The sequence below is a fragment of the Triticum aestivum genome, chromosome 3A (assembly GCF_018294505.1).
Source record: "Triticum aestivum cultivar Chinese Spring chromosome 3A, IWGSC CS RefSeq v2.1, whole genome shotgun sequence".
NCBI classification, from domain to species: Eukaryota; Viridiplantae; Streptophyta; class Magnoliopsida; order Poales; family Poaceae; genus Triticum; species Triticum aestivum.
The window spans coordinates 32,881,717-32,909,230 of NC_057800.1; the positions used below are offsets into that span (position 1 = coordinate 32,881,717).

The 27,514-nt window shown below is 45.8% G+C and overlaps 1 protein-coding gene and 1 non-coding gene across 2 annotated transcripts; both read left to right on the forward strand.

Moving 5' to 3' along the window:
* Positions 1-5,393: 5,393 nt before the first annotated feature.
* On the forward strand, positions 5,394-5,496 carry LOC123063800 (U6 spliceosomal RNA). The gene has a single exon (XR_006430564.1). It is a non-coding gene; the product is annotated as a U6 spliceosomal RNA (small nuclear RNA).
* Positions 5,497-18,751: 13,255 nt separating this feature from the next.
* LOC123057732 (protein FAR1-RELATED SEQUENCE 5-like) lies at positions 18,752-22,493 on the forward strand. Its single transcript, XM_044480639.1, has 4 exons — positions 18,752-18,790; positions 18,865-19,530; positions 20,854-21,466; positions 22,378-22,493. The coding sequence occupies exons 1-4, from the start codon at positions 18,752-18,754 to the stop codon at positions 22,491-22,493; spliced, it is 1,434 nt and encodes a 477-aa protein (XP_044336574.1).
* Positions 22,494-27,514: the final 5,021 nt, after the last annotated feature.

Here is a 27,514-nt window from a genome sequence, read left to right on the forward strand (position 1 = left end):
GGTGGCTTACCAGGAATGATGTAATTTTTAACAATAAAAGTGTTTCATCTCTTATGCATGTTATTCATGCGTGTATGTGATGACTCCGTACGTGATCTATCATGCAGTGGCCGAAGAATAGAGACCTTTTTATGATAGCGTCTACATGGCTGGAGCATACAACTAGAGAGGTTTTCTTCCAACATGAATGCCGCTCAACAACTTTGAGTTTGTGATTTTGATTTTTTTTCTTTTTTCGAAAAGGGGGGCTCCCCGGCCTCTACATCAGAGTGATGCATACGGCCATCTTATTAACCAAAAAACAAAAAGTGCCAACAAGGTTCCAAAGTCTCCAACTGAAAAAAAGAAAAAGGCAGCTCACACAGAGCCTAAAAGGCTAGATACACAAACTAGCCAGTAAAAGACGTCACAACTGGCTGGCTAAAAATAGATAGGTAAACTAATTGCCTATCCTATTACATGACCGCCATCCAAACCGGTTGAAGATATCCTGAGCTACCATCTCCCAACGGATAGATCCAGTAACCAAATGCTCCCTGGCCTCCATCAGAGTGAGTAGCGACCACGAACGGATCACTGCTGTAGCTCGGAAAATAACCTGTAAAAAATGAATCCGTGATATTCTGTTAAAAACCAAATCATTCTGCAATTCCAGATAGTCCACAACAAAGCGCAAACTCCAACCCGAATATGTCTTGCTAAGTCAGGCTCAACCCCATTAAGCCATGTCCCAAATAATGCGTTGACAAAAGTCGGTGGAGTAATATTAAAAGCAATATGGACCGTCTGCCAAAGAACTTTGGCCAACGGGCAATCAAAGAATAGATGCTTAATCGTCTCATCCCGATCACAAAAACTACACCTAGTAGGTCCTGTCCAATTACGCTTTATCAAGTTGTCCTTTGTTAAAATAACTTGTTTATGGACGAACCACATAAACACTTTAATTTTTAAAGGAACTTTGACAGCCCAGACATACTTGGAAGTTGGAATGGAGTTCGAATTAATAACATCAATATACATTGATTTAAATGTAAATACTCCAGATCTAGTCAACTTCCAGCGTAATTCATTTGGTTGGTGAGAAAGTTGAACCTCCATCAGTCTCCTAACTAGATGGAGCCATTCTTCCCAACGATTACCCGCTAGCGACCGTCTAAACTGAATATTAAGGGGGATATATTGTAATACTGTTGCCACGAACACCTCACGTCGTCGAGCAATCCGATATAAAGACGGATATTGAATGGCTAAAGGTGAGTCGCCAAGCCAAGTATCCTCCCAGAAACATGTACTTGCACCGTTTTTAATAACAAACCTCGTCCTATTGAACATTGATTGTTTGACTTTCATTAGTCCTTTCCAGAAAGGCGAATCAGTCGGCCTGACTGTGACCTGGGACAATGTTTTAGTCTGGAGGTACTTGCTGCGGAGGATCTGCGCCCACATGGCCTCAGTCCCGGAAGAAAAGCTTCCACAACCACTTACTAAGAAAGCATCTGTTCTTAACTTCAAGATTTTCAATACCAAGACCCCCTTGGTTTTTCGGTCGACAGATGATGTCCCATTTAGCAAGCTGCTATTTTCTTTTAAGTTCATCATCCTGCCAAAAGAAGCGCGACCGACAGAAGTCCAGTCTTTTCCTAACACCAACTGGGACTTCAAAGAACGATAAGAGGAATATAGGCATACTCGTGAGCACCGAATTAATCAAGATCAAACGGCCTCCGTATGACATGAGCTTACCCTTCCAGCAGCTTAGTTTCTTCTGAAATCGATCCTCGATGCACTTTCATTCTCTGTTTGTCAGCCTACGATGGTGTATCGGAATGCCAAGGTATGAGAAAGGTAAACTCCCCAACTCGCACCCAAACAATTGCCTATAATACTCCTATTCGTCTTTGGCTCTACCAAAGCAGAACAACTCGCTCTTATGAAAGTTAATTTTTAACCCGGTCAATTGTTCAAAAAGGCATAACACCAGCTTCATATTTCTCGCCTTGGCCAAATCATGCTCCATAAAGATGATTGTATCATCAGCGTATTGAAGGATGGATACACCTCCATCAACAAGATGAGGTGCCAAACCACCCACTTGACCATTCTCCTTAGCCCTTCCTATCAAAATTGCTAACATATCCACCACAATGTCAAACAGGATAGGGGACATCGGATCTCCTTGTCCGAGGCCTTTATTTGTCTGGAAGTAATGACCTATATCGTCATTCACTTTAATTCCCACACTCCCTTTTTGCGTAAAGGATTCGACCTGTCGGTGCGAGGCTTCATCAAAACCTTTCATACGCAATACCTGTTGAAGGAATGGCCACTTGACCTTATCATACGTTTTTTTGAAATCCACCTTAAAAATTACTCCATCTAATTTTTTCGAGTGGATTTCATGGAGCGTTTCATGAAGAACAACCACCCCTTCAAGGATGTTCCTGTCCGGCATGAAAGCAGTTTGGGACTGTTGCACCACAGAATGCGCAATCTGTGTGAGTCTATTGGTCCCGACCTTGGTGAATATTTTGAAACTAACATTGAGGAGGCAGATCGGCCTGAACTGCTCAATTCTCACAGCATCCGTTTTCTTAGGGAGCAATGTGATAGTTCCAAAATTCAAGTGAAATAATTGAAGCTGTCCAGAGAATAGATCATGAAACATAGGTATTAAATCCCCTTTAATAATGTGCCATCACTTTTTATAGAACTCGACCGGGAACCCATCCGGTCCGGGAGCCTTATTGTTTTTCATTTGTGCAATAGCATCAAACACCTCCTTCTCTGAGAACGGGGCAACCAGGATATCATTATCGGCATCAGACAATTGAGGCACATCCTCAGTCCTGGACTCATCGGCAATGGCATTTGTTTTAGCTTGTTCTGGACATTGATATTTCGCTTCAGTTCGCAAAAAAAGATATTTTGCTTCAGCATCAACATCAAAACAAAGAAAGAAGTTTTCTCACGAAAAAAAAACAAAGAAAGAAGTTACTGAACCTCATCGTCCTTTGCTCGTGGTACACGCATGTACGCCAATCTCCATTCCAATTTTTTAGCTCTTATTGTCGTTTGCCCGAGCCCAGGTGCTGGGCTGTCTACCTAATTGGGTCGCGTTACGGGAATGCAGCCCACCAACGCGAGACTGGTACTGGCCTGCTGGGGCACCGGCAGGCGGGGAGAAACAAACCCGCTGAGCGCTGATATGTTTAGAGCATCTCCAGCCGTTGCCTCCCTAGGAGCATAAAAATTGCCCTCTGGGGGCGAGGCGGCGATACAATCGGCGCTGGGGTAATTTTGCGCCCAATCGTCGCCCTTAGGCGTCGAAATTGACCCACTTTGCAGTCCCATTTCGGCGAATAAAGAGCCCATATGGACGAGAATAGACCCATATTCGGCGTGGTTCGCCGTGTTTCGGCGTTCAATTATCAACACATTTTTTCTTACCACATATTTCATCACAGAAAAATCAAATACTTCAACAAAATAGTACAACAACAAATAGTTCAATACAAATTATATAGTTCAACAAATGAAAACTCGTATTTCATCACACGACGCCCCCCTTGAGTCTCCATAGGTGCTCAATCAGATCTTTCTGCAGTCGATGATGCACCTGTGGATTTCGGATCTCCTGACGCATACTGAGATAGGCAGTCCAAGTTGCTGGTAGCTGTTGATCAACTTCAGTTAGAGGACCCTGCCTGTAGTATGGTTCAGTGTCAAACACTGGGTCTTCTTGCTCGCTCTCGATGATCATGTTGTGCAAGATGACACAACAAGTCATAATCTCCCACATTTGATCTTTGGACCACGTCTGAGCGGGGTACCGGACAACAGCAAATCGAGATTGGAGCACACCAAATGCCCGCTCGACATCCTTCCTGCACGCCTCCTGAATCTTCGCAAACCAGACGTTCTTGCCTCCTGGCACAGGGTTTGAGATGGTCTTCACAAATGTCGACCATCTCGGATAGATGCCATCAGCTAGATAGTACCCCTTGTTGTAGTGCCGCCCATTGATCTCGAAGTTCACCGGAGGAGAATGACCTTCAACAAGCTTGGCAAAGACAGGAGAGCACTTCAGCACGTTGATGTCATTGTGAGTTTCTGGCATACCAAAGAAGGAGTGCCAAATCCAGAGGTCCTGTGTGGCCACCGCCTCAAGCACCACACTGCAACCGCCTTTGGCGCCTTTGTACATCCCCTGCCAAGCAAATGGGCAATTCTTTCATTTCCAATGCATGCAGTCGATGCTTTCAAGCATCCCAGGAAATCCTCTTGCTGCATTTTGTGCTAGGATCCGAGCAGTGTCTTCCGCATTGGGTGTTCTCAAGTATTGTGGTCCAAACACTGCCACCACTGCCCGACAAAACTTGTAAAAACACTCTATGCTGGTGGACTCGGCCATGCGCCATAGTCGTCGAGTGAATCACCGGGAGCTCTGTATGCAAGCATCCTCATCGCTGTCGTGCACTTCTGGATGGAGGTGAATCCAAGAGCGCCGGTGCAATCCATCTTGCACTTGAAGTAGTTGTCGAACTCCCGGATGGAATTCACAATCCCGAGGAAGAGCTTTCGGCTCATCCGATAACGGCGCCAAAATGTTTTCTCGCCGTGAAGTGGAGCATCGGCGAAGTAGTCGGAGTAGAGCATGCAGTAGCCTTCGAGACGATGTCGGTTCTTTGCTTTCACCCGCCCAGGCGCCTCGCCGCCTCGCCGCGGCTTTTCATTGCTCGCCAGCAGCTGGGCGAGGGCGGCGAGCACCATGAGATGCTCTTCTTCCTGGACGTCGGCCTCGGCTTCCTCCTCCAGCAGCGCGGCGAGCGCTTCCTCGTCATCCGAGTCCATCGCCGAGGCAGGCAAATCGCCGAACACCTTGCGCTCGGTAGGTGTGTACCCGCCGTTAAACTGCTCCTCCGCGGCCGAGAACGGCGGCCGAAAACGCCCAGTTGCTGTTGGAGGGGCTGCCGCGGCGAAGCGCTGCTATTTTTCCGGCGGGGAATGGCTATCTAGCGGTGAAGGGCGGCGGGCGGCGCCGGGATATAGCTAGTGGTGGCCGAGGGCGCGGGGGGTGGGGGGCGAGTCGGGGAAGAAAACCTTGACTTTTCCCCTGACGGCGTGGGCCAGCCGCGCTTTTCCCTTGCGCCGGAGCCTCCAACTGCTCCCTAGTGCGCCGGGTTCGGCCTGTGATAGCCGGGCAGAAAAAAGGGCCGAGCCGGCGATTTTCGGCGTCCTAGGGCCGCGACTGGGCCGTTTTTTTCACACCGACGCCGAAAAAGTGGCCTGGGGAGGCCTGTTGGGGGCGCGGCTAGAGATGCTCTTAGTCCCACATCAGCCAACAGAGGAGAGACGCACCGGTTTATAAGCCTGAGCGAGGCAGCAGACTTGTCCCTTCGGGGACATCTGATAAAATTGGAACGATCCAGAGAAGATTAGCATGGCCCCTGCGCAAGGATGACACGTACAAATCGAGAAATGGTCCAAATTTTTTTGACATTTCGCACGCAGGTCCTTTCCCTTCTCGGAGATATGCCCCTGAAGGCCTTACTTTCGCGCGCTTGTTTTTCTCCGAGATTAGAAACATGTCCTTTCTGTGTTGATTTCTTCCTTTCTTGTCTTTGTCTGCGACATTTTGCGCGCTGGTCCTTTCCCTTATGGTATATATATATATATATATATATATATATATATATATATATATATATATATATATATATATATATATATGCCCCCGAAGGCCTTTCTTTTGCGCCCTCGTTTATTTTGGTAATTACAAACAGGTCCTTTCTGGGTTGATTTCTTCCCTTCTTGTCTTTGTGTGTACACTGCGAATAGTGTTACATCATATCATAATTTCTTACAAAAAGGTCCTGGATTTATTGTAATCCCTGGCTTTTTTTCTTCTTCAACACAGCCTTGTTGTAGCTTCGCTAACAGATCATAATTTCTTACAAATAGGTCCTGGATTTATTTTAATCCCAGATTGTTGTTTTCTTCAACATAGCCTTGTTGTAGCTTCGCTAACGAACTGGTCCTCCACGTTTCTTTTAAAATAGAAGTATAAGTTCTCCACTTTTCTTTTGCGATAGAAGTATATGCGCAGTGTGCGGTGTTGTTTCCTTACTTGTAGGATTTATTTATTACTTGTTTATTTAATGACGATTTTATGCCGTTGATTTTGTAATTTTAGTGGAGGTGACCACGATGTGAGATCCAAAGAAAGCATAGACATGGTTGAAGAGAAAATGTTTTCACTGGTAGATAGCTGCCACCAAATGGTGTAGACATGACTGGTTTGGCGCAACAATCTCTCACACAATTTTTTTTGCTCTATTATGTGGAGACGACACGTCACGCACGTCGCTCATCTATGACGTGTGTATCAACTTCTCAAAACCAAGAGTTCTCTATTTCAAGGGAGCTTAGGAGTTGAAGATTATGATTTTTTTTGTAATATAATATCTATTATTGTTGGTAGCCGCTAATTTTTTTTTACGATGAGCTAGCAATATCAGACATCACAACTCTGACTCTGGCGATAACTACGATGGACAGAACCATGTATGGCTGGTGCCACAGAAGATCGCCGAACGGGTCATCTGCAACCAGTCATCGTATATCACAGGGCCCGCCGTCATAATTTCGACTTCACACCAACAAACAAATCGAGACAATCTCGCACACACGCCGAAGAAGAGCCGGTTATCTCAACCATTGTCGCGTGGCCGGCATCGCTCACATTGCATTTTACTGTCAGTTAAGTCATTGTAGTATGGTGGTAAGTTAAGTCATTGAAACTTGAGCGACGAATACTCAGGCTGACTTGCAGTTGTAGATCAGACACCTGAGGTCCCACGGTCCAAGTCATGTGGGTCTTCACTCTTCAGTTGCACGAGACCTCCTGTCCTTATCTTCTTCATGCCGTATGCCGTGAGGAGATGAATCCGTCACAAAAGAAACAAGTGAACGCTCTGTTCTTCGCCTCCAACAACACTCTGTTTTTGGTTCATTTGTGCATTAAAAGAAAGAACTGAAGAAGAGCAAAATGGCTGCCCAGAACAAGGAGGTCGCCGCCCTGGCGGAGAAGATCACCGGCCTCCACGTCGCCATCGCCAAGCTGCCGTCGCTCAGCCCGTCCCCGGCCGTCGACGTCGCGGACCGGCGCTCACCGGCGAGCTCGCCTAGTACGACGTCGTCTTCCTGGCGGCGCTCGTGGGCATGGCCGCCGAGGACAAGGCCAGGGTGATCGCGCACCTCGGCGCGCACATGGCGGACGGGGCGGCCCTCGTCGTGCGGGTTCCTGTACCCGATCGTGGACCCCCAGGACATCGGGCGAGGCGGGTTCCAGGTGCTGGCCGTGTGCCATCCCGACGACGACGTGGTGAACTCCGTCATCATCGCGCAGAAGTCCAAGGACGTGCATGCCGGTGGACTTGGCAGCGGGCGTGCTGGACAGCAGGCGCGCGGCACGGTGCCGGTGGTCAGCCCACCGTGCAGGTTCGGCCAGATGGTGGCGGACGTGAACCAGAAGAGAGAGGAGTTCGCCAACGCCGAAGTGGCGTTCTGATCGATCGCCTCGCCGCGAGGGAACGAATGGACGTGTGCATGAATGGACCGGAATCTTGCTTCCGTCAAACGAGAATCTCCTCCCTCGTCATCTCCGTCGCTCGGCCAGGCGAATGCTGCTCCACGCCATGGACGGCGGCCATGCATGCATGCATGCTCCGGCTCGGGACGCTGGCGCCGAGGAGGCAATTCAAGGCGGCTTCCCTTCTTTGCGCCGCACCTGCGACGTGTCGTCTCATGCCCAACGGCCGATGTGGGCGCCAGCCTCGTACGTAGGCGAGGTCCAGGAGCTGCCATCGTCTCTGCCTGCAACTGCGAGCACGTACGGCGCCGCGACAAAGACGCCAAAGTGTAAGTGTGGGCATCGTCCAAGCCGACGACCACGGTGATCCCGGGCAGCCGGGACCGGTGGTCGATGGAGGCTGCCTGAGGCGGTGAGGACGACGACGACGAAGGCCTAGCTAGTTATCAGCGAGGGCGGATCGACATGGAGCTGCTGTGCGGTGAGCCACATGAACCTTAATGCGTTTGGTTTCTTACGCGAGTCGCCCTCGCCGGACCTCTCCCGATTGACATCCACGCTCGCCGCCAAGATTTCAACCAAGGAACAATCCGCCGGCGTGCTTGCCAGTCTTCCTCGCCTCCGGCATGACATCCGCTTGTCCCCAATCTCATTTTCGGAACCCACCGACGTCTTCTCTGGCTCCAACCACGTTCGATAAGCCTATCCAAGGCATCTGCTACCACGACATTCACAATGGACAACGATAATTTCCTTAGCTACTCGTGGGTTCGCTACTTTTACTTCGAAACCGGCTACAACTAACCATCTGCACTTCTAGGACACTAGGTGCCTACCACATGGTTAAAATCAATATTGTTGAAACCTACTCCCTCCGTTCGGAATTACTTGTCGTAGAAATGGATGTATCTAGATGTATGTTAGTTCTAGATACATCCATATCCGAGACAAGTAATTCGGAACAGAGGGAGTATATGGTATTCCTAGGTTTCATCTAGATAAAACTGATATAACTTGATAATCCATAAATTGCATGACCACCACAACATTTTCATGTACGAACAACTAATCTATAATACTTAAATAGTTTGTCCTCATTATGCTATTTCTCTTGACATGCAAACTTATCCACCTCAACACACTTGCCATATCAACATTTTTTGATTGACTTACATATGAGACCAACCACTACATAAGCATATGTTACTTTCCAAGGACCCACCACAACCATCAGGCGCATCAAACATCCTTCTGAATGCATACAAAAGCGAATATGGCGATTGCTAACCATATGCGCGCGCAACGCGTATCGCGACCGTCACTTCCTTATGTGGATCCGAGCGGCCTGGCCCACCTGGTCTCCGGAAGAAATCCCTTGTACGATCGAATACAGTCACATCACCCCTGAGGCTACCTATATCTCTCCCCCGTCCTTATCCCTACCCGTGCCCTCCGTCCCTGGTCAATCTGTCTCTCTCTCTCACTCACCTGGATCGACACCGTCGTCGCCGCCGCCGGCTCCGTCCCCCTCCCAACCTCCAGCCGTGCATCTCCACCATCAGGCGAGCGCTCTCCGTCCTCGCCATGCCTCCTATATCGCCAGATCTATGGCAAGATGGAGCAGGCCAGGCCGCCTCATCCCCATCGAGCTCGGTGGCAGCAAGATCTGCGCGCCGAGACAGTGACACGTCTGGGAGCTCGAAGGCAAGGCGTTGTAGCAGCGATTTATATGTGTTGGCAATAGATTTGTTTTGTTCCCCGTAGGAAGTGGGGTTGCTGTTAGATTTATCTGGTTTATTATTGTCACTGATTTGCTAATGAGTGATGAGTGCGGTTGCAGATCGAGGATTCCTCTTTGTATCGATTTTTTCTACCTTTGTTGTTTACCACTCCGTTTCCCAGATCTGACCGTAAGTGTACAAAGCTATATCTTTTCTTGAGCCCATGTGACTGAAACCGATATTCAGGCCAGCAGCCATGTCTAATCCATTCTCAAGCTTTCCAGATGGATGGTGTCTCCTGTATGATGAATTTATCTTATTTTATTTGCTCTCCATCATTTTTCAGGCAGTTGACTGATTTCAGGCAGTGTCCTCAGTTTTGCCCCAACACTAAGCAAAATGGATTGATCTTATTGTATAACTTTTTCATATAATCATTATATGAACTGCAAAGAAAAAATTGGGGACCTTTCTGTTCGCTATCTTTAATTTTTGCCTAAAAGCTTTAATAAGGCAGTGTCCGAACTTTATCACAAGTTCAGTAGAACTTTTCTGTAACTCACCATAATTTGTAATAATTTCTGAAGAACTTTGTGAAGGTTGTGTCTGAACTTTGCAACAAATATCAGAAGGACTTTTGAGAAATGGTTTTGACAATAAAGTTTTAGAGTTTTGACCCTCAAGTTCGAATAAGGAGTCAATAAAGTTCTTTGCATCATGAACGTCTGCAATATAAAGTTTTATAGTGTTGACGATAATGTTCAAAAAATGAGTTAGTAAAGTTCTTTGGATTTTCCAGTAATTTTCATTTTTAATATTAGTTTTCTAGTAATTAAGTAAAGACAGTTCAGCCCATTTAGATAAACCCGTTTAATTAACCCAGACCCTGCTTCCAATGTCTGCATGTACGCCAAAGTGCTAGAAAGATTGAAATTTGAATCGTCCATATGCCATGACTGAGGCCCTGTTTGGTTCCAAATAAGTCACCAACTTATAAGTTGAAAAGTGGAAAAAGTGACTTATTTTGCCAAACAGACCCGACTTATAAGTCATCCCAACTTATAAGTCATAAGTTGCTCCACCCCAACTTAAAACTTATAAGTCACCCCCTTTTGCGTGGGTCCTACCATCTGCATGATGTTGATTGGTGTGGGAGGATGTGTCAGGTGACTTATAAGTCAGGTGACAACCAAACAGGCGTGACTTATAAGTCACTAGTTTTAAGTCACCTGACTTATAAGTCGGGCGACTTATTGGAACCAAACAGGCCCTGAGTAGTACTTCGACGGGTACAGTCTAGAAAGATTCTTTGTCCCACACCGGGCCATAGGTGTCTGAAGAAAGCAGGTGTACATATGAATATAGAGAATCTGTGTGGGGGCAGCAACTTGTTGATTTGACATGCATGCTGATGGGTGGACTAGATATGCGGCGCGCGCAACGAGTTAGACAAAATCCGCGTCCAGGGATCTTATCAGCCCAGTTTATCTGTTCCTATCTGTAAACCACGGACACCACTATCATTAGGGCATATACAATGCTTGATAAAATGGTCTTATCTTCAGTCTTGCATTTAATTTAGAGACAAAAAAAAACAGTCTACAATGAGTCATCTCTTAGTCTTATCTTCAATAACTAGCTATTCTAAAAAACATGGTGAGACATATTGTGCTAAGAGATCATCTCTTGTCTTCTCTTAAATAAGAGAAGACAAGCATTTTCTTATGATTTCTCTCTCCTCCACCTCATCATTTATCCTACATGACATTCCTAAGATAGAACCATTGTACATGCCCTTATCATCCCACTTTATTTCCCCCTGTTCTTCGTCTCCTCCATCCAGCAAATCGACCCCTTCATCATTAGTTGTTGCAAAGCTACCATACACACCTCACGGTTAGCAGCGATGGTGGTGCCGATGGCGCGGTGCCGTTTCCAGCCCAGCGTTTCGTGGGGGTTCGCCGTCAAATACCCGCGTGTTGCAGTCGCCCCATGCCCCAGTGCCGACTTCCAAGCGAGCCACATCTCTCATCGTTCTCATCCTCCTCCAACATCCCTGCACCAAAAGGTGGGTTCTCTCCTTCCTCTCTCTATCTCCTCAAACATGAGCGATCTTGGTGTAATTTCGGTTGGAAGATCTGATTTTCGTGTGGTAGGAAGCATTCTGAGGGCATATCTATTATGTCTCCAGTCGCCTCATCAGCATAGCAAGTACGGATAGTCTATCTCATCCACAATCCTCTCTAATTCAGGAACTTCCGGCAAGCATGATATAACAAGCTTTGTTTCCCTCTTCATTTTTTCCTTTATTGTTGGAAAGAATAAAGAGATGAAATAACTTTGGTCGGATGCGGTGGATTGCTGTCATCTCCCTTCGTTTTGTTTCATACAAGACGATGATTGAAAGGAATAAATAGGTGAGACATACTATGTGCAACTAGAACATGAAGACGCGCGTTGCCGCGCCCGCCAGTGTTGATGCAGTGAAGTGATGAAAGGTACTTTGATGATTATGCTTTTTTACTTTTCAATATAAACAATTAAAAGATGTTCTATAAAAAAATATAACATTCAGACAAATGCATAACATGACAAAAGATGAGCAACTAAATAGTGATTCATTTAATCTGTTTAGCATATCCCATACAATTAGCAGGTAGAAATTATTTACATGAATATGCAAAATTAACGCCGAGGACGTCAACCACTTTTGTTTTCCTTTGAAAAAAATACTTCTACCTTATTATATATTCAAAACTGACCGACGGTCAAGAAAACCAACCACTGAAGTTTTTTTTCCTCACTAAATAGCTAGATAAGCTTTAACAGAAAAGAACAAATCAAAGGCCTAAGGTGGTTGGAACAACCAAGCATGTAAGAGATAACCGAGCGGCAAAAAGGTTCAATTTCTCTATTATAGGGAGGAAGATTACATAGATGGTAACTTCGTAAAAAAAGCTAGAACTATAAATATAAGCTCAATAGTGAAGTGCATTATAGCTCCCGTAATCTCTCTTTTTCTTTGACAGGTTACAAATAGTTAAGGAGTAGCAAGTGGGAAAATATCGAGCAAACGGAAGTTACATAAAGCTGGACCGTATTTAAAACATCACTTCTTTCCTGGACACAAACATCGTATATATAAAATCCACCATAATTAGCTAAAGTTCTTCAGAGTGATCAAAAAACCTGCTAACTGGAGCAAATTGCCACCTGCGATTATAGTAATATGATCAAACCTTTTGGAAGGCCCTATGGACTGTAGCATGTATTGAGCTCTTCTTTCTACCATAAGAAGATTAGTCAATAGAGAACCATTGGGCCAAGTTACTTACCATGATAAATTGTCCACAAGATGTCCATTAAAAAATGTTAAGTTGTACACTTGACTTCATCCTGTGATTTGCATGCATAGAGGAATAAAAGAAGAGAGGGAGGATATATATACAATGAGCCTGTTTCTTTCGCTCAAGAAAGTAGTAGCTTCTTATTTTTAAGGTAGTAATTGATTCTCGGTTTGGTGTTGTATTAGCTTGTTGTGTGCAAGTTCATTTTGTGAACTCTCCTTTAATGATTGGCGGAGCTCATGCCCATGATTAAAACAAATTTGTTATATATATTTTGAAAATAACATGCAAATGAATAGTATCCTCAAGTATAGTGTAGAAAATTTGAATCCCTTGATGTTTACATATCAACACATCTACATCAAAGGGGGGAAATATCTGGATTTTAGTTGTAGTGAGGAAGTGCAAAAATATAATAAACGATCAGCTCAATAGTGCTTATGATGCTGTTTAGAAAATGAGTCATGTTCATGGGTGCAGCATTTGGCTATTTGCAAATGCCCACCCATAAAACACAAGAAAAGCTGGACATATCTTCGCGCCTAAGCAAATAAACAGTACCTACAATTTCATTGACAAACTGCAGTTATACATCAATGTCCTGGCTTGCAAATGTAGTCAAATGCAAATACCAAGAAGTCTAGATTCTGCAACCTTATAATGTGTTGTAGTACCATCAGATAAGGGAGCCTTTGGTTCTAGTCTATCCATCATGAATTTTCTTTCTTTTCACTGCAGACATCCAAAAAAAATAGGATTGGTGGAATTTGAAAACATCTAGCCAACCATATCTCTAACAGGCACATCAGACTAAAATATTCACCGATTTTAGACTACCCTGGAAGACAAACAAACCCATGATAAAATTATCTCAACAGATCAAGCAAAATTTGGTTCTCCAAGGAATAATCTAATATCCATTAGCAGTTTTTTTAAACAGAGTAGCAGCTTGCAATATATGGAGGGTTGACACACTTCAAATCATCAAATGATCGTGGAATTGGATCCACATCCAATATAGTGCTCCAAATTGAGAGTTGCTAGGTTTTGGAGATCAACTCCTTGCCTGGGTACCAGGAGGGGCAGCCAATGGAAGGGGTAGAGTCTGCTGCCAGCCTGAGAGCATCTCCAACAGGCGCGCTAAACATGCGCCGCGCCGTAAATATACCCACTTTAGCGCTCGCGCAACCCGGCGGATGGCTCCAGCGGGCGCGCAATAACCGCACGCGCGGTATAAGCAGTTGGGCGCGCGGCAGGAACCGGTACCTCGCGCGGTGTATTTGCGGCGCCCGCTTCCGCGCGCGGCACACTCGACGCTTGCGCTGCGCGCTCTTCTTCTCCCCCTCCAAAGCCTCGCACGCGCTGGCGCCGGCAACCCGCACCCATGGACGCACGCGCCGGCACCCTGCTCACCCCGTCCTATAGCCGCGACCCCCCCCCCCCGCCGCCGCCACAAACCCTAGCCCGGGTGGCGTTGGCCTTGCCTCCACCGGAGCTCCTCCGACCAGCGGCCTCGCGCGCGGCCTCTTCATGCTGCCGCGGATGACCTCGGCGGCGGGTGGCGTCGCGCCGGTGCCGGCCCGAGCCGCCGCCCCTCCTCCTCAAAGCTCCCCAATGCGACACGACCAAAGAAGGGCAAGACATCGGCGAAGAAAAACAAGGCGGCGCACGGCTCCGGCACCTCCAAGGCGAGGAGGAAGAAGCTTGCGGGGCGTGCGACGGGCGCGGCGGCTGCCGAAGCGCCGGCAAGCTCACTCGTTGAGCCGGCGGCCGGCGCGCACAACATGTTCGACGAAATGCCTCCAAGGTAAAAAAATTCTAACTTTTCACTTTTTTTGTTATTTTTTGAATGCATTCGTCACATATAGATAGCTTATTTGCATTGTTCAAAAAAATTTGTAGTCTCAATGATGATGCATACATGTCAACGATGGGTGTTGGCTCCAACAATTCGCATTGGTCTCAAACCAATGACATGCATTTTGAAGACCATGAGTTCGAGGTGGACGAGGAGGGTGAGGGCATTGTCGACACACCAAAAGGAAGAGCGGACAATTACACCAACACCGATGACATCTTACTATGCAATACTTGGTTGCAAGTGTCGAGGGATCCATCCGTTGGAGGTGATCAAAGTAGAGATGCTTATTGGAACCGGATGAAGGAACACTTTGATACTCGCAACGTGAGTGGAATTGACCGCTCCAACCGATCACTTAGGTCCCGGTGGTCGACAATCAACTCGGATTGTCAAAGGTGGGCGGCCTGTCAAAAGGCGGTTGACAAGTTGAACCCAAGTGGCACAAATGAGGACGATAGAGTAAGTGCCATGTCATCTTACATGTTGGTGCTAACTTGCTTTGTTTTGCTTGTTGTTGGTGCTAACTTGCTTTGTTTTCATGTAGTACAACATTGCGCAAAACTTGTTCAAAGAAGAGGAGAGGAAAACCAAGAAGGGGAAGATCAAGAAAGGAAGGGTATTTACTTTGTCTCATTGCTATGAAGTGTTGAAGAATGATGAGAAATGGAAGAAGCGTGAAGATTTGGATGATTTGCATTTGAGCGACAAACGGAAGCGAGGGTGGCGGCCGAGGAGAGGAGGACCCAAGATGCCGCGACCGAGGAGAGGAGGGTGGCGGCCGAGGAGAGGAAGGTGGCTTTGGAGGAGAGGAAGGTGAGCAATGAGGAGCGAACTAGGTTGTTGGAATGGGAGAAGAACTTGTTCTTCTTGGACACAACTAACCTCAATGAGGCGCAAAAGGAGTATGTCACTCTTGCCCAACAAGAAGTCTTGATCCCCAAAAGAGCCATGGTTCGTGCAATGGGTGGCGGTGGCCTCGGCGCCATGGGTGGCGGTGGCCTCGGCGCCATGGGTGGCATGGGTGGCTTCGGAGGTACCGTGAGCGGTTTAGGTGCAATGGGAGGCATGGCTGGCTTTGGAGCACCCCCGACGCTATTGCCACCATGGGAGGCATGAGTTTTGCTTCTCTCATGGGAGGCATGGGTGCACCTCCGGCCGCCATGGGCGGAATGTCTTTCGATGTGCCTCCTCGCACACATTCCCATGAAGATGCTGTTGAAGATCTTGCCAACATCGTCGGAGCTTCATGTGATGCGGTGCTGATGAGGAGAGGGAGGAAGATTCATCTTCGGAGGCGGAAGAATCGTCTTCCGAAGATGAGGACGAGGACGAAGACGAGGACGAGGAATGATGTGTCTTTCATTTGTGTATCGAACTTGATTTACATTTTGAACTTGGTTGGATGAACTTGTGGGCATGACTTTAAACTCGTGGGCATGAACTTCATCAACTTGTTTGAAAATGCCATATGCAATGCACCGGCGAGTCGCGCGCGCTGCATTTTGGCGCGCTGCTGGAGCGGCGCGCGCGCGCTGCATTTTAGCACGATTGCTGGAGCCAGCGCTGCGCGCCGCGCCAAACCAGGCGATGCGCGCGCGACATATCTGTTTTTTGTGCGCGGCGTGACCGGCGCCTGTTGGAGATGCTCTAAACGGGGGGGGGGGGGCATCTACTCCATCAATCTTCATTCTTACCTCCTCACCTCTGGTTCATCCATCCTGCCCACAAGGGGATCTGACCTGGCCGGCTGTGATGTGGTATGTCGATGTAGAACCTGAAGGTTATTAGGTCGCACACACCCGTCGCTGTCCTATCGGCGAAGTCCCGTTTTTTTTGTGCCCGTCTCTCCCGTACGCCACGGCCATTGCCGCCGCCTGCGGAGAGAGAAAGAGAGAAGGGACGACAGCCGCCATGGACAAACGCTCGAGGCAGAAACCATACCTGGGCATGGGCCTTTCAAGGCCTAATCACGGACAGGAACGGGAGCTCGTTCCGCAGAGCAGCGGCCCGTGAGACGGTAAATGGAACGTCTGAACGACCTCGGGACGATCTACATCGCACGTTAGAGTGATCCGACGGTTTACAACTTCAAATCGTTGTGGAGGCTAATAGATGGCTCCGTTTTACTGTTTTTCAATTACAATCCCGCATCTCTCTCTCTCTCCCTCTTTCGCTCTCTCACTCATGCATGCACACACATGTAGTTTGGTATGAATTTTATGGACGCGTCTAGTGGGCGGCCGGCTGCCCACTAGTGCAACCGAGCGGCCGGCTGAAAAGGGAAACCCCCTGTCCCCCGCGAAACATAAAAGGAAGGCCACCTACCCGACCGATCGACTGGCCACCAAAACAGACCGATTGAGCGACCACCAACAGAAACCGCCCCACGTGGCCAGCTGTCCCGAGCTCGCACCCACGCCCACTCGCCCCCACGCCTCAGCCCCTCCCACACTGTCTTCTTCTTCTCCACGCCAGAAGCAGATCCAACAGAATCGCCCCCAGCCCTTCTTCCTCCTCCTACACAGCCGCCATGGGAGCCCCAAAGTAGAAGGAGCTGCTTCAAAAAAGAAGATCTAAGGGCAGGGTGGTCAGAGCCATACTAGGCAGTAAGATCAAGTAGGTAAGCCCCCTCTGTCCCTCTTCACTTCCCCCTTTCTTCTACTGCATAGGCATATGTAAACCCCCTTCTCCATAGATCTAGGACAAATCCATGGAGAAGCTGCTTCAAAAAAGAGGTGAATCTGGCACATCACACCAACCTACTTGATGTTACTGCTGGATGTGTTAAACAAGCCAAAAACTACTTGATGCATGCCAAACAAGTTTCTACCACCTGGATGTGTTAAACAAGCCAACTAAAAATAAGTTCTCTAGTCAATTAAAACATGATTAAAGCCAACTCAACAAAGCATTGTAGCCAAAAACTAAACATGCATTCTACCAACTTGTAGTTATTGTTTTGCAAAATGAACAAAAATTGATTGCCCAATAGATATGTGCAACGAAAAATTCGTAAATGTGCAACTGAACATGCATCCCAGCCAACTGAACCTATATTTTGGCAACTCGGCATGCATGCTAGCCAAAACTAAAACATGCATTGTACCCCACGTGTTTTCTGGCCAACTAAAAAACATGTATCCTGGCCAACTAAACATGTATCCTGGCCAACTAAACATGTATATTTGGCAATAGATGTTTGTGAGTGAACACTTTAGAAAAACTGTAGTATATGTGCAAATAAAAAACATGTTTTCTCGCCAACTAAATATGCATGTTGGCCAAAAACTGAGAAAATGTATCCTGGCCAACTAAGACATCTATTCTAGCCAACTGAATGCATTAACTGTCCAACTGAACATGCATGTTGGCCAAAAACTGAAATAAATACAACCTGGCCGGCTGAGATATCTATTGTAGCCAACTAAAAACATTGAATGTCCAACTGAATATGTATGCTGGCCAAGTGGAAAAATGCATCCTGGCAATTGAGACGTCTATTCTAGCGAAAATCAGAAATCTGTAGTGCAACAACAAAAACACAAGAACTTTTGTCCATGGCTAATGAAGCCACAAACCATATTAACATATTCACACATATAATCTTGTCCCACACATATATTCTGATACCACACCTATTGCAAACCATATTAAAATATGTTCAAATATACCAGAATTAGAAACATAAACGGCGATGAAAAACATATAACTATAATCTGTCCTCCAATTCTTCTTTCTTCTTTCACCTAGATTTCCTTTCTCAAATGTAACATCCAATTATGTGCAGAAAAATCTGAAAAGAGCTCCTTGCAAAACGGAAACCTACAGATCATTGCAACAAAACAAAAAGGAAAAAGTCAGAAAACTCTATAGTAAAAAAAAGTCATGCTCTTGCCAGCTATTTACTGCAAACTGTGCAACTAATATTACAACTCTGTGCAAACAAAAAAATTCATAATTTTATAATAAAGATTATGCTACAGTCATGTTGCTTTTGGAACTAAGAATATCACAAAATGGTGTGCAACTGCCTATTTACTAAGTTTTTAGGTTGTTTGAAACACTCTTTTCTGTGGTTACCAACTGATGACATCAATTTCTTCTTTTATATATGTGCAGGGAGTGTGTGGCAGCATCCAAAAAAGGAAAAAAATGCTTGATCTCAATGAGCTTCCTCATGATATGGATCAGCAGCAACCCAACATACAACTAGGAAATTGGACAGAAAATGGTCGATCTGTTTACTACACGCATGCAAGTCGTGATGGTAACCCTACGAGCCATGACAATGTGGCAGGCCAGTCATTAACCCGTGGTGCCCCTGTAGTGGTGTCTTTGCAGTCAGAGAGCCATACTCTTGATGACACGGGAACTGAGGCAAATGTTCCTGGTCCAACCAGGACTGAGCTAGGAGCTGGGGCTGTTGACGGAGCTGTGCAAGGAGAAGAAGGAGAGGATGAGGCTGGTTCTCAACCTATGAAACCCTATGTTGGCATGAGGTTTGACAGCCTTCAAATTGCTAAGTATCACTACAACAGCTATGCATTACGGATGGGTTTCTCTACCAAGATGAACACCTCTAGACGGGCACCCCGCACCAATGAATTGATAAAACAACAATTTTGCTGTAACAAGTTCAAGAAGCCCAAAGCTGATGATGGAGGAGTTGAGGCTCCTCCTGTCCTGGACCCTATTCCAGATCCAAAATCTGTTGACAGTGATGAGGAGATGGAAGAAGAACCTCCAATATTTGTTGAAGAGGAGGCTGGTACTAGTAAGAAGAAGAAGAAGCGCAAACGCGAGACAATAAAGCAGACTGAATGCAAGGCGAAAATGTTGGTGAAGCTGATAGATGGGCGATGGGAGGTGACACACTTTGTTCCTGACCACAATCATCCACTCGTGAATAAACCTTCATTGTCCAAATATTTGAGATCCCACCAAGGCATCTCATCTGATGAAAAGGAGTTTCTGCGCATCTTGTATAACTGCAACTTGACTACAGGTGTGGTATTTTTCTATATCCCTTAAAGAATTAAGTTTCTCTCTAGGCAGTCCAGTGTGCAACTGTTATGGTACTACTGTGCAACTGAAATGGCTTAACTGTGCAACTGCTATCCAACTTCCCATGCTGTTTGTATATCACTTTTGGTGCTTGTTGTGCAACTACATTGTCTTTACTATGCAACTACACAATGTCCTGTATGCAAAAACTGCAAAGTGTTTTTAAAAAGGTGCAGCTAGGCGTCCATTTCCTGCGATTATCTTCTGTGCCAACACATGTCCTATTACTGTGCAGCTGGATGTGCACATTCGTGCAACTAAAAAAAAGGATATACTGTTTGTTTTTGTATTATGCAGGACGAATGATGCATGTAATTGCAGAGTTCTATGGATCTGAGATGATGCATGGTGCCGTTCGGACCAAAGACAATAACAAATCTTTGTACAAGTTTCCATAGAGATGACACAAAGGAGGGTGATCTGATTGAGACAATTGCGCACTTCAAGGATATACAAAAAACCGATCCAGACTTCTTCTATAAGGTGAAATATGATGAAGAGGACAAAGTTGCCAACATATTTTGGGTGGATGGTTTAGCTCGAAAAGCTTATGCGGAGGCGTACCACGATTGCATATCGTTTGACACCACCTACATGACCAACATGTACAATATGCCGTTCGCGCCCTTCATAGGAATAAACCGACATGGCCAATCTTTCATGCTGGGTTGCACGTTTGTGAGGCAGGAGTTGGCATCGAGCTTTGATTGGGTCTTTGGAGCATTCCTAGAGGCTATGGATGGCAAACCTCCTGACAACTTCATCACCGATCAGGATGGTGCGATGAGGCAGTCAATACATAGCATCTTTCCAACCACCGTGCACTATTGTTGTCGATGGCACATCATGAAAAAGGCTCAGGAAAAAGTTGGTTGACTGCTGTGACGAATCTAGGACTCTCTGATGATTTCAACAAGTGTGTTGACTTCAGCTTCACTATAGACGAGTTTGAGCATAATTGGGCTGGGTTAATGATGAAGTACGAGGCTATGACACACACGCACTTTGAGAAGTTGTACGAATACATGTCAACTTGGATGCCGTGCTACTTCAAACACATGTTCTTCCCCTTCCTCCAGTCTACACAGCGTAGTGAGGGGTTCAACACCGTCCTGAAAAGATATGTGAACCCACACAACTTGATGCTGAACTTCGTCAAGCAATATGAAAAAAATCCAGAACCACATCCTTGCCAAGGAAGGCTGCAATGATTACAGGACAGAACACCTTGAGATTGAGTTGTGGTCCAACTTCCCAATAGAGAAGCAAGCTTACAAAACCTATACTAGGGACCTTTACCGCAAGTTCAGAGAAGAGTTTGAGCTGATTGGACGTTATAATGCATTCCAAGTTGGTGCTGATATATTTGAGTTCAGACCGAACCAGGAATTTGTTGCCAAATATGGTTCTCGAAACTACTTGGTGCAGGCAAGGGTGGAGGAGTGTTCCTATTTGTGTGAGTGCTGTAAAATGGACAAGGACGACATCCTCTGTTGCCACATCCTCAAGGTGTTCACCCATATTGGAGTTGATGTCATACCGGAAAGGTACCTGCTAAGACGGTGGACACCTACTGCTGTACCTAGTGCGCCAGGGACTGGTTATGAGCAACCAGATGAAATGCCTCCTCAATCAAAGAAGCAGATAAGGGAGAGGAACATGATATACGATTTTCGAAAACTAGCAAAGTTTGCGAGTGGTTCTGATCCAGCACAAGCTATTGTATACAAGCATATGCGTGTAGCACGTACCGAGATCGGTCACCTGAACAAGTCCAAGAAAAAGAAAAAACCGACTGCTGCCACGGGGCCATTAGATGATGGCAACCCTCGAGGACCTCCTCCACCTCCAGACAGCAATCAGGGGGCTCATCATCCAGGTAATTATCTGCCCCAACTCTTGATCTAACTAGGTGTGTAACTTCAGTTGCACACATCATTGTGCCCAGTTGCACACACCATGGTAGCCAGTTGGACAAGACAGGCTGCCTAGTTGCGCATGCTATTTTAGTTCAAGCATCAAGATAACACAACTAACTTATTTTTTCTGTTCTAGATATAGGTGATGTCAACCCTCAAGGATCTCCTCCCCCTCCTGGCTGTACACGGCATCCTCCGCCACCTCCTCCCCCGCGTGCTCCTCCCAATGGCCCTACAGGCAGCACTCAGGGGGCTCATCGTCCAGGTAATTACCTGCCCCCAACTCCCCGTCAAACTAGGTCTATAACTCCAGTTGCACACATCATGGTGCTCAGTTGCACCGAACAGACTACCTAGTTGCGCACGCTGTGTTAGTTCGAGCATCAAAAGATAAACACAACTAACTTGTTTGTCCTGTTCTGCCTATAGGTGATGCCAACCCTCAAAGACCTCCTCCCCCGCTAGGCCCAACTAGTAGTGCCCTGCGTGCTACTCCCAATGGACCTACATGCAGGACTCAGGGGGCTCATCACCCAGGTAAGTACCTTCACCGACTCTAAACAAAAACTAGGGTGTGTGACTTTAGTTGCACATATCATAGTGCCCAGTTGAATAGAACATGCTGCCTAGTTGCGTGCGCTGTGTTAGTTTGAGGATCAAGCTAAGAATCTAACTTGTTTTTCATGTTCTGCCCGTAGGCGATTACAATCCAAGTACCATAACGGGCCATGCTATTACAGGTGTTTTTTTAACTTAACTTGCACACAGCAACCAGTTAGTTGCACAAAAATGTGTTGTGTGGTTGCACAGAACATTAGTGCTGGTTACACAAATAACAAAATACTAAACTTTTTATATGATTATTACACAGGTGATCGTGACGGTCCTACTGCCCCGTTGGAGGCTGCATCCCTTGCACAAGCTTCTGATGATTTTGTGCCTAGGGATCCTCCAAGGTCTACTACAAAGGGTAGGGCAAAAAGTTGACGGTACAAATCGGCGCTGGAGCTACACCCAAAGAAGAAAAACAAATGCATCCATTGCCAATCTACAGAGCACACTGCTGGTGTGTGTCCACTCAGGCTCCTGTGATTCTGTTTCCTCATTTGTAACTTTGGAACATAAAAGGAAAAGAATGATGTTTTTAGCAATGTTGGGATCAAGTGGACACATTCAGCATCTATGATTCCTCTTTATCTAATTTATGCTCCTTGAATTAGTTCATGCACTGTGTAAAAAAAGTTGCTATTTGTGCCTTTGTTGGCAACTGGTTAAATATTTAGTTGTTGAACAATTGTATGTCCAGTGCTCCTAATGTATCAACAAAAGTGATGATATTGAGTTGCAAATGGAATTACTAGTAGTGTGCAACTACAAAATCTACTTAAAAAAATTATGCAAACCAGCAACTTCCTCCATGGAGCAAAAAAAAAGAAAAAAAATAGTACTGACCTACTCCTTGTCGTATCTTAGCAACTTCCTCCATGGGGCGGTGTTGTGCACGCTGGTGACCCAATCATATGCCAGCTTCTTCCTGATGTTGAGTACTTCCTTGGGGTCGTAGGGCAGTTGGCTACCATTCCACTCGGTGGCGTTAAGCAGTGCAAACAACCCACACTCATTACTGCGATGGGCAAAAAAGAATTGTCACATAAAATTAAAACCAATAAAGATAATGCACTCTGTGCAACTGCTTATGTCCTACTGTGCAACTGCTTCTGTTCTACTGTGTAACTGCTTATGTCCTACTATGCAACTTCTTGTGTTCTACTGTGCAACTAATTATGTGCCACTGTGCAACTGCTTACGTCCAGTGTGCAACTACTTATGCGCCACTCTGCAACTGGCTAGATAATTCATTAGAAACTCATAAAAATGATAAAACAGATTGCAGACTAGTACTGTGTCTTAAAAATACTAAAGATTGCACATGTAGAAAAATTTAAAAAACTACAAAATGATGGTATATAATTGAGAAGGAATGTCATGCTTATTGTCTTACTTGCCGAGCTGCTTCAGTACATCAACGTCAATAATCTGGAAGTGCTCGATGCTGAACTTTGGGTAATGCTTCCTCCATAGCTGGCGTACTGCCCCCGCGATGGTAGAGGCGGTGGTCATCAGCTCAATGTTGTCCAGCGTCCTGTTTGAGTCAAGAACTTCGAAGCGTCCGTCCCTCAAATTGACATTGAAGACCCAATAATGCCTCCCTCCCTCCTTATCGGTTACATCAGCGCACTCGAGCACTGGCAGCATGACCTGCAACCGTGAACGATTTCAGACACAAAAATACAGGCTGTAGCTAAGAAAAAACAGTACAAGACTTGGTCAAGTTAAAAACAGGTTGCAACAAGTATCTGCCAACTAACAGATGTGTCATGTGCAACTGAACATGCTGTGGGTGCCAACTAAAAAAGATTGATCATGTGGGCACAACACTCACCAAGTCTTTCTTGTCAAGACGGTTCTTGTAATCAAACTTCTTGTTTATCTCATTCACATTGTGGATCCCTTGCTGTAAATTTATCTGCAGAGATTATAAAACATGGCTCAAAACTCCTTAGTAGGTGAAAGGCCTCCCTTAAATGGTCAACGAAAAAGTGCTACAGAACAAAGATGAGGGTAAAAGAAGGTTTTGGAAAAACTTACAGAAAACCTCAGTGGCATAACAACCTTCTTTGACCCTTCTGGTAAGTTATCCATGATGTGTAAGATTCTAGTCTCAATAACAATGTTTGACAACCATTGAACCGGCTTCATCGAATCAACTAACTCCTTTAAAGAAATGTATAAAGCACCATACCTGATTATCTCAGGGCTGATTTTTCTGAAAGCAATAAAAAGACAAGTTAGCTCGAAGGGTCGCAGCAGCAAAAAAAATGTGCATGAAATTGAAAACAGAACAATGTGCAACTAAAAGCCCTGTTCTGTGCAACATGCTATGCTTTCTGTGCAACTAAGTGGCTGGTCCTGTGCAACTGAAAAAGATATGTATGTAGGCCGTGGGGAGTTAGTTTACCTGGTAGCTTCATTATTGACTCCTTTGTGATGCCTGACCTAATACAAGAGGTCAGCGTAAAGCTTGTTCACTGCCTCATTGGAGCTGAAAGTCTTCTTCTTGTTGTAGTCAATGAATGGAGACCTTTGAGATGTTGCGGGCCTTATTACCCTCCTCTGTCTTCGTGCAATAGGTGGTCCCGAAGAACTGCTCGTGCCAGCTTCTGGTTCTGTGCATATCGGGGTGTGGCAATTCTCTGGTGAACCAACATCTAGCTCTTGAGCTATTGCCTTGCCAGCATCAACAGCAACACATCCTTCATTCACAACTGCTGGGTCCAACTCACACTCATCAATGTAAATCACACCGGCTTCCGCTGTTTCTACTGCTGGAGCAGGTGCTGGAGCATCACCATCTATGCCGAGGTCAAAATATGATGCATCGCAGAACCCGTCACCATGATAAGACTTTGATCTTCGTAAGGGTTCAAGGACCAGGGCATCTCCTTGCGGCACAAATACGGGTGCATCGTTCACTGACTTGGTTCGCAATAGTATTGTAGTTGGCGGCCTTGGAGGCTTGCACCTACTTATAATGTTGAACATCTCCTCTTGTGTTAATGGTTGCTGAAAGTCAGCTCTTGGTGATGCAGGCTTGCTTGGCTGTTGTGTGCTAGCTCTTGGGGACGGCACTTTGATAGTTGGATCACCTTCTTTTATGTTTGGCATTGAAGCATCTCTATGAGTAGGCACCTTGGGGCTTGCAGTTGCAGTGGTGCCTTCCTGACCAGTTGTAGTGGTTTTGACTGTGACCATGCTGCTAACTAACACATCAGTTGGCACACTGGTATCTGTAGTTGGCATCTTTCCAGTCTGAGTTGGCAGCAACCTAGCAGAACTTGGCACCCCTGCATCAATGGCTGCGGCTCGCAGTTCTCTCTCGTCTCTGAACCCCAAACCTTTTGTGGCCTGTTCCCCCTTTGTGCCCCTGGCAAACTTGACAATCTTCTGCTTAGGTGGTTTTGGTGGGACTGTTGAAAGGGGAATCTTCCCCTTGATCTGTTGAACTTCTGTGACATTGGTTGGCTCTCTGCTCACTACAGTTGGCATATCAGTTTGAAGCACAGCTTCCTTGACCATATTTACTTAAGCATCTGCACTCACCATCTTCTCCTTGGTTTGAGGCAACTGCAGATTCTTCTTCATTGAAACTGCTTTACGCTTCTGGACCACGTGAGGGTTTGCCATGGATGCTGCCTTGCTCTTGCTGGAGCTTAGGTCCGGGAGCTGCTTTTAAATATTCCTTGTATTTTTTCTTTGAATGAACCCAATCAAGACCCTTTCTTGCTCCCTCCATGTCAATTTGATTCTTTTCAGCATCACTTGATAAGAACAGGCTCTTGTCAATGGCAAAGTTGATCTTCTCACACATATCTTTGTCGCTGAAATCTGGCACAGGAAAGGTGGTTGGCAAAGCTGGCTTCAAGTTGCAGAGCTTGAACATATCAATGCTGTCCTGAGACTCTGCTTCATCATTTTTCTTTAACTTTGGCAAATCCTTGTCTTTCCAGCAAGTTTTGTCAATCAACATCTGTAGTGTGCTCCTGCTACTCAATGAATTGTTGCTGCTGGCAGGGGTGGCAGAAGTGCTAGTCCTTTTGGATGTGTTGCCACCTGTACCACCAGAACTAGGGGCGTTGTCATCATTATCGTCATCGCTGCTGTCGCTGCCTCCATTGGATCCCCATTTATCATCACCATAACCATCCTCGTCTTCTTCATCATCGTCTTCTTCCCTCTCACTGCCATCAGCTGTTGCGCCTTTGTCTTCTCCCCTCTCACTGCCATCAACTGCTGCCCCTTTGTCCCCGTCCCCCTCTTTGGCCTCACCTTCTTCTTCCTCCTCCTCTGCCTCACGATCTTCTTCCTTGTCCTCCTCCTCTCCTTTGTCCTCTTCTTGTTTGTCCTCCTCCTCCTCCTCCTCCTCCTCCTCTTCGTCCTCCTCCTTCTCCTCTGCATCTTCTTCATTGTCATCCTCATCCTTGTCCTCCTCCTCTGATTCATCCGCATCTGTGTCCTCGTCGTTGTCAGCATCTATCGCTGCTTCCATTTCCTCATCTTCTTCTAACTCATCCTCAACAAACTCTTCTTCTTCTTGTATAGTTGACCCCCGTCTTTTTCTTTTTGGAGCACGACGTGACGCCCCAGATTGCATTGATGGCTGCTGTATGTAAGGATCAATATCTGGTTCCTCGTCATCGATCTTGGCAACTGCTTCAATGAAGGTGCCAACCTGTTCAGTTATAGCCTTGCATAGCTCATTGACCACTTTCACAATCTTTGCTTTTTTCTGCATCAACACAAAAAGATTCAGTACTGATTCAGTTAGAAAAAAATTAAAAGTAAAAATGTCTGTAACTGACCATGATGTGATAAGCAAAAATGACTAATACACACTTTCTGGCCAACTAAAAACATGATTCTAGCCAACTACACATGCACTGTGGCACAAACTAAAAAATATGCATTCTGCCAAAAGTTGATGACAATGGTTGTAAATGAACACTTTGACTGTCCAAAAGAACATGTGCAACTACATAAGCTTATCTGTGCAACTGAACATACATCACAGCCAACTGAATTCTGTATTCTCGCAACTACAAAAGTTATACATGTCCAACTGAACATACATCCCAGCCAATAAAAAAATATTGGTAAGTGGTACAAGTTTCTGTATGCAAAACAATAACCTGCGGATTGTAGATTATTGGTAACTTGGATGCCACGAATGCTTTAGCTTGCAAAATTCCACCAAACAGTGGTGTCTGCTCCGTGCCTCTATACTCCTCTTTAAGCTAATGTGAAAAAAGAGAAACAAAAAATAACAAAGGTTATCAAAATAGATTTGTGTGTTGAACGAAACCACACATTACAACCTATGCAACTACAATAAGATACTGGGGTAGACAAATTCAACTATACATATATGTAACTGAACAAAGACACAGAAA

What these genes read in the sequence shown, in the direction of transcription:
- LOC123057732 (XM_044480639.1), top strand. Translation starts at nt 18,752, where the DNA reads ATGGTCGATCTGTTTACTACACGCATGCAAGTCGTGATG. An exon ending in ACTGCAACTTGACTACAGGT is followed by an intron (nt 19,531 to 20,853) that starts GTGGTATTTTTC and finishes CCAATAGAGAAG; the next exon opens with CAAGCTTACAAAACCTATAC. An exon ending in TCAGGGGGCTCATCATCCAG is followed by an intron (nt 21,467 to 22,377) that starts GTAATTATCTGC and finishes ATTATTACACAG; the next exon opens with GTGATCGTGACGGTCCTACT.